The 11,654-nt window shown below is 41.4% G+C and overlaps 1 protein-coding gene across 7 annotated transcripts in view; it reads left to right on the top strand.

The window, feature by feature from the left end:
- The window catches only part of LOC141490570 (putative cation-transporting ATPase 13A4), a 195,360-nt gene that overhangs the window by 177,446 nt on the left and 6,260 nt on the right, over positions 1 to 11,654 (top strand). For 6 of the 7 annotated variants that reach the window (XM_074190614.1, XM_074190617.1, XM_074190616.1 and 3 more), the window contains 3 exons: positions 605 to 779; positions 4,192 to 4,397; positions 10,944 to 11,032. In XM_074190614.1, the coding sequence (XP_074046715.1) occupies positions 605 to 779; positions 4,192 to 4,397; positions 10,944 to 11,032 (470 nt within the window). Of the gene's footprint in view, positions 1 to 604; positions 780 to 4,191; positions 4,398 to 10,943; positions 11,033 to 11,654 lie in introns of those variants that run through there. The other variant, XM_074190619.1, reaches the window with a different exon arrangement.

An 11,654-nucleotide genomic window follows, 5' to 3' on the forward strand; every position in this document is an offset into this window, starting at 1 on the left:
ACCCTAGCCTTCTCTTCCTGCCACGATGGAAAATATTGGTCTGTTCATTTGCTTCAGTTTTGACTGATTTCATCAATATAGGAAAATCTGGGGTAAAACACTCCAGCTACCAATATAAACCAACAACTTGTCTCATTTCCCTGTTTTAGGGAGTAACTTAGAGATGTTGAAAGGTTAAGTGATTTGTCCAAATTCAACCATATTCAGTTAAAGGTGGAATTTGAATGCAGATCATCTTGACTCTAAGGCTGGCCCCTTTTTTCCATGCCACACAGCATCATATATGGCAAATGATGATTTAAAACAATTTTACCAAAGATATATATATATATATATCTGCAGCAGCCCAGAAAATACCAAGGATCAGGCTAATTGAGACCCTCTCCAAGGTACACTTCACAATACCACCTGGGACTGTACAATTTCCTTTTTAATGTTGATACAATTTTTAAGCTTTTCCTTCTTACTTCTAAATTTGGTCTAGGCCACAAAGGATAGCTCAAGGTTTAGGTACTTGTAGCAATGAAAACAAGGACTCTCTTGGTGGTATCCTCACAGTGTGGGCATGAAAACCAGGAATAACTCTGGCTTTTTCTTTTTTCAGTGAGCTCCACTCACGCATACCCAAAGCTGGCTCCGTACCGACCTGCTGGGCAGCTCATCTCGCCCCCCCTGCTGCTCTCCGTCTTTCTAAACACCTGTTTTTCAGGCATCGTGCAGTTCTGGGCTTTCCTTTTTTTGAAGCAGCAGCCTTGGTACTGTGAGGTACAGCGGTACAGGTGAGGCCAGAAGAGCCATCAATTCAAGGGAGGCAGGAAGGGGCAAAAGTCTGTGCATAAAAATGTAAAATTCCATCAAGAAACTGTCATTGCATGTGGTATAGATGGAGCTTTAATTATCTTAGGATGAGACTCTGCCTTATTATCAAAGACCTCAAAGGAAAAGCTTCTCTAGTATTTTTTCAGATACTTTTCAGGTGAGTCTCATTTTGTGACCTCATGGGTGTTTTCTTGGCAAAGATATTTGCTTGGCAATTCCTTCTCCCATTCATTTTAGGATGAGGAAATTAAAGCTAACAGATGAAGTGACTTGCCCAAGGTCACACAGCTATAAGTGTCTGAGGCTAGATTTGAACTCAGGAAGATGAGTCTTTGTGACTTCAGGCCAGATACTCTGCACTATGGACCCTCCAAGCTGACTTTTCCAATAACATCCCTTCCCACGGTGATCAATCCTCTAGACTCTTGTTTCTAAATTTAACAGCCTTCCCTCTCAAGAAAAGCTACTTTATATATGACTTTAGTTTATTTTCATCTTCAAATACCATGGTGTATAATATAATCTGCTACTTTGATACTGGGCAGTCAGTATTATACATAGGATAATGTCCTACAGCCTGAAAAGCTTGAGACTATCCTAACGTTCTATGCTGTAGAATACTAAAGTATGATGCTCTGCCGTCCTGTATGCTCCATTGTGCAAGCCTACCGTCGGCACTCTATACTCTGCTCTCCAGTATGGGATGATGCTCTGTGATATTCTACATTATCCCACTTTTCTGCTCTCCTGTACCAGGCAGATGGTACTCCCCACCCCACCCGACCACACTCTATCTTATCCCATGCTATGTATCAGTGGTTCTCAAATTTTCAGTCTTGAAAGCCTCTCAGATATTATGGTGGACACCTCCATGCCCACCAAAGTGCTTTTGTTAATTTGGGTTATAACTATCAATGTCTATTGATTAGAAATTAAGGCATCATAGTCTTACTATGAAGAGTTTTTGACCAACAGACCCCCCTGAAAGGTTCCCCAAGAGTCCATGAAGCACTTTGAGAATTACAGCAAGGTGGTTAGTGTTGGACGGGAGGCAGGAAGCTCCGAGTTTGAATCTTGAGTCATAAACTAGCTCTATGACTCTGCATCAGTCTTTTAACCTCTGTCTCCCTCAGTTTGCTCTTCTTTACAAGGGGGATGTGAATGGCCCCTATTAGGATCAAATGAGATATTGCCATGTCCTTTGTTGCTCTAGAAATACAGGCTGTTTGTCATTACCACACTCTTGTGTGCCACACCTCAAACTGCAAGTGCCATACATGCAGTTTGCCATGCATGTTGTGCCAGCCTGGCCAGTCAGGAATGGTTTCATTTTTGTCTTTGTGTTACTAAACACTTCACAATTACTTCTGATAGATACTCTACTCTCCTATAATCATCTGGAGATCCACCATGAGCTTTCGATTTCTCTAAGGACAATGAAAAACTGATACTCTAGAATTAGAGAACCAGCCTCAGGGTTCAACCTCAGGTGGGCATCTGCCTTCTGACCCCAGCAAATGGTCTGGTAACTTGCTGAGAGACTAGCGAAGGTGCTGATCTGCATCAGAGGAGGCTGTTCTCCACTAGGGGCTCCCTCCACAAATGAAAATACAAATCCAGTCAATTAAAAACAAGTTTCTCCTAGCTTTTGTGCCTGCTTTTGTTATTATCCAGTCCTTCTCCATTGACCATTTTCCTTTTCTCACAAGGTCTATTATTTCTCATTGAATTCGCATTCTGTTTTTCTGTTTCTTTCTCCTCGAAGTCTGTAAGTCGCCATGGTAACCAAATTCCTTTGCAATTTTCCAAGCTACTGGTCATTCTCTCAACCTGCCAAATCATTCCTTGCTCTCCTCCCTTCCATTGGGAAGGACCAGGTCAAGGCTCATTTCTGCCCTTAGCCAAATGATTTGGGACAATCTTCAGGTCATTGGACCCCATCGACCTGATCCTCTTTTTCTTGTTTTTGGAAGATGTCAGTTGGCATGGCAGCCCAATTCTGGTGCCAATCACATTCCATGGCTTTTCCTTTGGATGGAGCTCTTTGATGCTTTTGAAAGCACAAAGAAAAAGTAGAGGGGAGACTTCTCTTTCTGCTAATAGAGTGAGAAGGCATCCTTCGAGCAAGGAAGCTTTGTAGAATAAAAATGAAAGACAGCCCCACTTTATTAGGGGTGTTCCAGAGAGAATCAAAGCTCCTTCCTTTAGTGCCTCCTCTGAAATCCCCCAGCCCCCATTCCCACCCTCCCAGCTCTTCTTCCTTCCATCTCTCAGCAGGCTAGCTGACAGACAAACCCCCTTCCAAGTCTTCTCTCTGCAATATTGCTGGGGAAGACAAGCAGCTTCATGATAAGAGAATCTCCCTTGGAGGAGAGAGTTACTGTCTTTTGTCAGTAGTCACGCCAAGCCAGGATTATTTCTCTCACCATGAAGCAATAAGCACCAGACAACAAAGGCTGCCTTCTACGCTACCTTGATCTATGTGGATAAGAACATAACCAGGTACACAATCCTGCCTTGCAGGATTTGCCTCTTTTGTTTCACCACCTACTCTGTTGGCAAATCACACAATTTGCTTCATTGATAGGGCATCTTCCCTTATGTGCATGTAGCCTGTTCGATCAATCACCTAATATTTATGAAGCATCTGCTATGTCAGACCTTGGGAATCCAAGTACAAAGAATGAATCTATGCCCCCCCACAAAGTGCTTACATTCTAATGTGGAAGAGAAGGACATGTAGTCATGGGTAGAGTACCAAAATAAATCTAATTCTTGTGTTTTTTTTCATACATATTTTCATGGACTTATTTGGTACCTACAAGTATGGGCACTTGTGGTCTTTCCTAATACAATACTCACTCTTTGCAGAGAGGGATCACATCCCTCTTCTCATTTGTTCTCTCATGCCTAGGACAGTCCCTGGGGTCAGATTCGTCATAAATGCTTGTTGGTCATTGATGATGAGGGCTGATGCTCAGTCAAGTGAGGCAACCAAAAGATATATCTGTGTGGTTAGTGGGTCTGGACAAAGAGCCCAAACTACTGGAGCTTTGTTGGAATACTGGACTGAGACCTGGTTGACTGGGAAACCATAATTTGGTAAAATATCAATGAACAGTGCAGTTGGAGAATTCCTCCATTTCCTTGCCAGCTGTGTGATGATGGTAGATTACCAACTCTTTTTTGAGCCTTTTCAGTCTTGATCTTTGTATCTCCACTGCCTAATGTCATTCATAAGCATCTATTGGTTGAGTGATTGACTCAGTCTCAGGATCCCAGAAGATGTCTCCTAATCATACATCAGATTGCTCTTACTGCTACCCTCATGCCCAGGAAGATAAAAGTAGAAATGTTGGTGCTTCTTTGCAGCCAGTGCTACATGGTCAACCGAAGTGATTCCTTCTCCAACGCCAGTGTAGACAGCAACTTCACGACAGGGAATGGGACTCTAACTCCAAATTCTGTCTTGAGTTTCGAGAGCACCAGCCTCTGGCCCATCGTCACACTCAACTGCATCATGGTGGCTTTCATCTTCTCAAAGGGGAAGCCATTCCGAAAGCCTGTCTACACCAACTGTGAGTATCTGTATCCAAGTGGGTTTCTTTGAGATAGTTCATCAGGGTCCTCTCCTCACCTGACTCTCAGCAGGTTGAAAGAAAAGTTGCATCAACCCCCCCCAAACCTTAAACACACACACACACACACACACACACACACACACACACACACACACACACACACACACACAAACTTTTACTGGGTTTGGCTTTCTATAAGAAAGTCAAGAGTTATTCAATTCCAGTGATCATTGTGGCCTACTTGAGAAACCTAGGGCTGGCACACAGAAGTTCACCCATTTGTGAATGGTTTCCATTGGGAAAACCATGTTCAGAGCTGGAAGGACAGTAGACATAAGCTCTAAGAACACTGACCTTTTATAATAACTGAAGGCAGGATTGAGGCCCCAAAGCATCAACCTTTTTGTAGTCATGTTCACAAGTGATTGACTGCATCGAGGTCTAGTGATTCAAAAAACAAGATGCTGCTGCAAAGTGCCTAGAATGATGAACTCATTAGGGCAAGGGCTCTTAACCCATCGACCGTGATTCTTGAGTTTTATACATATATATATACATATATATCTCCATTTATATTTATATATATAAGTATATCCATATATATGTATAATGCATGTATATGTATAATTGACTTCCTCTATAATCCTATAACTTTTATGCATTTATTAACATTATTGGAGAATGGTTTCCCAGACTGGCTGGTGATGGGTTTTAGGACACAAAGGAAAGGATAATGAAATTGTGGATTGGAAGATGTGTGTAATGCAGCTAAGTAAACTCTGCTCTGCTGATTCACAAAAAACAGCTGATATCAATCTTGCTTGAGTAAAATAATGTGTTTTTTGTTTAATTCTTGTAAGAGCTAAGTTAAACTCCTTATGACTACTTAATTGAAGGCCTATTGTGTATAAAGCAGCAGGGATAACCATCTAATGGGTTCCGTTTGGGAGACTTCCCATCCAGGCAATAAAGTCTTCCTGAACATATAGTCTTGAGCTAGAACCCCCAGCCTAATACCCAGCTAGGTCCATGTGGACAGAAATGCAGATGGAGTTTCTAAAATAGCCAAACATGGATGAGCACTCAGCATTGAGTTTGTGGACTTGTGTCTGTGATTTGGTTTGGCAATCCTCTCATTCCACAGTTCAGTTTAATTTTAGAAGCATTCACCAGATATCTACTACATTCCTTTTGCCAGATATGCACAAATAAAAACAGCTCACTATTGCCCTCAAGGAGCTTACAATTTAGTATAGGCACAAGGCAAGTACAAATTAACACAATTAAGAAGTAATTAAATAAGGGCCCTGAGAGAAAGGGTCATTAGAGCAAAATTCTCATGAAAAAAGTCACATATTTGGTCTTTTTTATTTATTTTATTTTTTAAACTGGTTCTTGAAGGAGCAGAATGTCATGAGGCATGTCTTTTCCCCAGATAATGAAAGAATAAATGCTTTAATGAACACTTGCCATTCGCTTATTCTGCACCAAGTTCTATCCTAAGCCATCGGGATATAGATACACAATTAAGACAGCCCTGGTCCCAAGGGAGAAACATCACCACAAGGGCAGTAGTCAGGGTAAGGTATTTGGGTTTGGGAAATTATAGGAATGGTGAATAGAGCCATGATGGGGGATGTGGGAAAATGTTACACTGGTCAAACCCTGATGAGTTTTGGATCCAAGTGATGTTGAAATTATGGTGAGATTCCAAAGTAAAATGATATGATGAATAATGGGTTGGAAATTAAGATTTAAGAAGCTGCTTCTTTAGAGCAGAGGGTAGGAAGTCAGGTAAGGTGATGGTTAGACAGTTGGATTTGAAATAAAAAAGACCAGAGTATGGATCCTGCCCTCAAGCAATGCTATCTGTGTGACCCTATGCAAGTTTGCTATTATCATTATCATTATTTTAAAATACTCATTCTCCAAATGCTTAGTGAACTACTTTGGCAGTCAGGTACAAGTTACTGTTAAAATTGGAAATGAGGGTTATGGAATCACTGTCCCTTACAGAATATTTTTTTTTGGTGAGTAAGGATGTGTTTAGATTAATAGACAAGGTGGATATGGCTTATAGTTGCAAATATGAAAGTGATCTTTGAGGTCAATTAATCCAGTCCTTTCATTTTTTTATTTTTGGTAAGGCAAATGGGGTTAAGTGGCTTGCCCAAGGCCACACAGCTAGGGAATTATGAAGTGTCTGAGGCTGGATTTGATTTGAACTCGGGTCCTCCTGACTCCAGGTCTGGTGCTCTATCTATCCACTGGGCCACCTAGCCGCCCCCAATCCTTTTATTTTTCAAAGGAGAACTTGAGGCTCAGAGAGAAATGACTTATCCAGGGTCAGATCCAAACCCTCTTCCTCTCACCCCAATGCCTGCTCTCCTTCCACCGTCACATCATTTCTCAGTCAACCTTCCATGTTCCCTTACCTAGCGACCCACTGGCTCTTATAATTGCCACCTGTCTGCTAATGATTCTCCAATCTCCCTCTGAGCAATCTCTCTCACGTCTCCAGCTGCCTTTCATATATCTTGAGTGCAAAATGTCCAAAAATGTATCATTTTTCCCTAAACCCCCTCCCCTCTTCCCTCTTCTATTACTGCAGGGGGCCCTCGGGCCCCAGCCTGGGACTCACCCCGGGGTGCTCGCTGTCCCCCATCCCCCACGTCTGACGTGACGTCAGCTGTTTCCCCTCGTGGAATTTCGCTTCCGGGAACGCCCTTTGTGGATTTCACCCTAGTCTACGTCAGTTTCATTTCTTTTATTTCTTCAAGGCTGGGGGGGGGGGGGGGGGTGACTCGTCCAAGGTCACACAGCCGGGTGATTATTAAGTGTTGGAAGCTGGATTTGAACTCGGGGGTCTCCTGATGCCAGGGCCGGTGTCCTATCCACTGCCACCTAGCTGTCCCCCCCATTTCATTTCTACAAATGTCTTATCAATTATCTCGCCCCTTCCTTTCCTCAGCTACAGACCCTTCCCACAACACACCTGGACCCTTACAACAGCTCTTGGGTGGGGGGTCTGCCTGCCTTTCTCTCCCCATTCCATTCCATCCTTCATTCAGTCACCAAAGTGATTTTCCTAAAGCACAAGTCCGACTTGTCATTCTTCTACTCAATAAACCCCCATTGGTTCCCCTCCAGTTTCAATACAAAAGTCTTTATAACCTAACCCCCTCCTATCTTTCCAGACTTCTTAGACTCTTTAATCCAGTGACACTAGTCTCCTGGCTGTTCCAAGAACAAAACACTCCCAGCTCTCAGCTCTGGGCATTTTCCTCTGCTGTTCTCATGCTCGGAAGACTTTCCATCTTCATCTTTGTCTCCTAACTTCTCTCATGCAGGAAGACATTCCTGTGTGTAATTAAAAATACAGATACTGGCTCTGAGCAAAAGAAAATTTTTGTTTATTTGCTTTCTTGAGAAAGGTCGGACTCCAAAATCCTCACACCAAAAGTGGCAAGAATCAGAGAACTGGATCCAAAGTACAGTCAAGCAAAAATATATAGCTGCCCCCCAACTTAGCCCATTGGCTGAGCTTTTGGGGGTACAATCTATTCATTGAAATTTACCCCAAGGGGCTGCTAGATGGTGCAGCATATAGAGCACCGGCCCTGGCATCAGGAGGCCCCAAGTTCAAATCCAGCCTAAGACACTTAATCACCTGGCTGTGTGGCCTTGGGCAAGCCACTTAACCCCATTTGCCTTGCAAAAAAAAAAAAAACTAAAAAAAAGCTTACCCCAGCAACAAAGAAAAGATGAAATGTTTTCATAATATTTTCCCACCAGATGGTGTAATTTAGGACCTTCATAATTATCTCAACTAAATTGAAATAATGTCTATGGTCAGAATGGCCTCCCACTTTGCAAAAATAGTTTTATTATAAAGGAGGTAGCTCTGAGCCCTCTTTGGAATGCCTCCCTCAGAGGACTTCTCCAGGAACTTTCCCACACATTCCCAACTCCTCTTGATTCTGGTGCCTTCCCTATCTTATATTTGCTTATATCTTATAGCTTGCTTGAGCACATTTATTTGCTTATTACCTGCTTCCTTAGATTATGAATTCCTCAAGGGGAGCCTTTTCTCTCTTTTTTGCATCTCTCAAATTTAGCATAGTTCCCATAATAAGAATTTATCAACTGACCGATTCTATGACTTCTCATTTCTGGAACATCCATGATTAACCAATCACATGTTGTTGATAGCATTATTAAATATGCTGATACAGGAAACCATCTTCCAAGACAACTCATTTGTGTAACATTCCAACAATTGACTCATTTGATCTTATGGAATGGAAATTAAGAGTGATGATTGGCTGTCATAGAAGTATATATATCATTTCTCTTGTGGCAGAGTATGTCTAAGAGAAGACTGGGGATCCTGGGGTCTGAATGAATAAGAAATTCCAGGTCCCTAGCAGCCTGGCTTCAGCAGCGTTCTAGAAGTCCAGGTGTGCTTAGGTCTTTTCCATCTCCCCTTTGGGGAGACCACCAATACTGGGAAATCTTGACTGTTCCACACAGTTGTAGATAAGAAGACTGGAAAGACTTTCTGCTTCACCACACAATAGGAAAGGGGATCCCCTAGCCAGGGATTTATGCACTCACTGAACTCCAAGTTCCTCTCTCTTATGGAGAGTGGCTCCTCAGGAAGGCTTTAAAAATAGCAATCCCATCAATAGATTGCGATGAGGTTGCACAATTGAATAGGCAAGGCTCCTCTATTGATTTGATGATGGCATCAGAGCTGGAATGATCTTCAAAGGTCATCCAGTCTAACCCTAAAATTTTAGAGTCTGAATTTGCTTTTCTCTTATGAATAATCTGGCACCATCTTTCTTACAGTTGATGTGCATTTTTCTTTCCTATACTTTCATTATACATAAAAGGAAACTGAGACCCAGGGAGGTGCCCAATATGAAAGTGGAAGAATCAGGACCTAAGTATGTCACATTTAGTACAATTTCTGAAAATCCTAGGACAGTTCAGCATTTATTTTTTGCATCATTAAAAGAGTTTGCTTGATTTTCAAGGGTAAACACTTAAATTGAAAAATTATAAACACACTATGCTAAAACACCAGAGCAAATAGTCATCGGGAGGATGGCCTTGAAGAGAGGTCCCAAGCTGATGCCATCTGAGGGTCACAGTTCTGCAGTCTCTGTTGGATCTTTGTATCATGCCCCCCTAACTGTGTGTCCCCCAAGACCTAGTGCCGAGTCCTCTTTCAATTGTCTTACAAGTTCCCATTGCTTTGCCCCATAACTCCCCAATCTATGGATCCAGTCCTTGTCTGTCTTCTGATCTCTAGACCAGTATCCCAACCTGCTTATTGCACTGCCAACTAGGTTTTCTTCAGGCATCTCAAAAGCAAAATGGACCAATTACTTTTTATCTGAAATTTCCTCCTAAGAATTTCCCAATTATTCTCAAGGGGACCTTATCTTGCCACTCACTCCAGCTCATCATCCACAATTCCTCACTCTCATTCATCACCACCCATGTCCAATCTTAGTGTAAAATCATATTTTGTCTTTTCCAACAATTCTTATAATCATTCACTTCTCTCCCTTAACTCAACTACCTCCTTATTGCAAGCCTTCATGCTCCCTCACCATAGAATGATGGCAGTGACCTTCTCACTAGTCTCTATTTCTAGGCCCTCTCCTCTCCAACCATCACAAAAAAAGAACAACACATTTTCAAAAAATAGATTTTCCTTTTTAACATTGCTCAAGGGCATTTTTTCACTGTTCATCAATTCACAAATATTTTCATGTTTCTCTGAATTCCTCATATTTGTCCTCAGTTATGGCTTAAGTGTATATTAAGATTAAATGCAGACGTTAGTTCAGCAATTCCCCACTTAATGAATACTCACTTTATTTTCAGATTTTTGCTCTTGAAAGCGGGGCTTTCAATATAATGCCATACATGGGAACCTTTCTTTTTGCCATTGATTTCTTGGGGGACATAAATTCAGGAGGAGAATCATTGCATTGCAGAGTATGAACAATTTTGCAACTTTTCACAAAATCTCAAATTGTTTCCAGAACAATGGGACCAATTCATATTCATCGTGTCGCCACCAGCCTGTGTTCCTGTCTCCCCTCAGTAGCTCTAACATTGACAATTTGTCTTTTATGATCTTTGCAAAATTTGGTGGTTATGAGGGAAAATTTTAGAGTCTGAATTTGCTTTTCTCTTATGAATAATTTGACACCACCTTTCCTACAGTTGATGTGCATTTTTTCTTTCATATACTGTTATCATTTTTTCACCTTTTTCACAATGGCTTTTGGCTTTCTCCTTTTGAATTTCCCATAGTTTTGCAATTATCACTGTGACTTTTTTCTTAAGAATTGTTCCTCAGGGGGAATTTTCTCAACCTTCTTCCTTTTAAATAACCTGAGATACTTTATTAAGGCCTGCATGATTCATAGAAGGCCATCTCAACACCAGATTGGCTCTTTGCTCCACCTGTGGACCCATGATGGATTTTTCCAGAGTAACCCAGTTATTTTTGTCCCTCAGATCTCTTTTCATTCCTGCTGATCTCTGCCCTTTGTGTGACTCTCTTCATCATGTTTGCAGACATGCCAGTGATATACAGTGGAATGGAGGTGAGTACACAAACCAGCTTTAAACTTTGGGCCATCCCAGAGGTCTGTAAGACCACCTTTGCCCAGTCATTATCATTTTATGTTCTGTCTTACCCTTCCCTCCCCCTCATCAACTCCACCATTCTCTTCAATGATGTTTTTTTTTTTATAAATCCTTGCATCCAATCATATGAGTATTCAATCCTGATTCACATCCTGATTCTACTATGTATTGGTTGTTTGGCTCTGAACTAATCATTTCTGAGCTGTAGTTTCTTTTTCCATATATCAGGAACTTGGACATAACAAGAGTGACCTTTTCTGGTTTGGATAGTCTATGTTCCTCTATATTTACCATACTCACATTGCCCATTGATAAGGATATTTTCCTCTCTCATAAGCTCTTTAAACTAATAACCCACTCTTTTCATTTTTTCTGATCATTTTAAGGACACTCAGCAGAACCTTTCAAAATAACTATAGGGGTGATGGTGGTGAGGAAATACAGGGGCAAAATTCTCCATCCTGGATTAATTGTATTTTGCCTAGGTTTTTACTGTTAATACTTATGTGTAAGGATTTTTTTTTTGACACAGTGTATCTGAATCTATATAACAATTTGTGAAAGTGAAGGGCTTAATAC

The sequence above is a fragment of the Macrotis lagotis genome, chromosome 6 (genome assembly GCF_037893015.1).
Source record: "Macrotis lagotis isolate mMagLag1 chromosome 6, bilby.v1.9.chrom.fasta, whole genome shotgun sequence".
Classification (NCBI taxonomy): domain Eukaryota; kingdom Metazoa; phylum Chordata; class Mammalia; order Peramelemorphia; family Peramelidae; genus Macrotis; species Macrotis lagotis.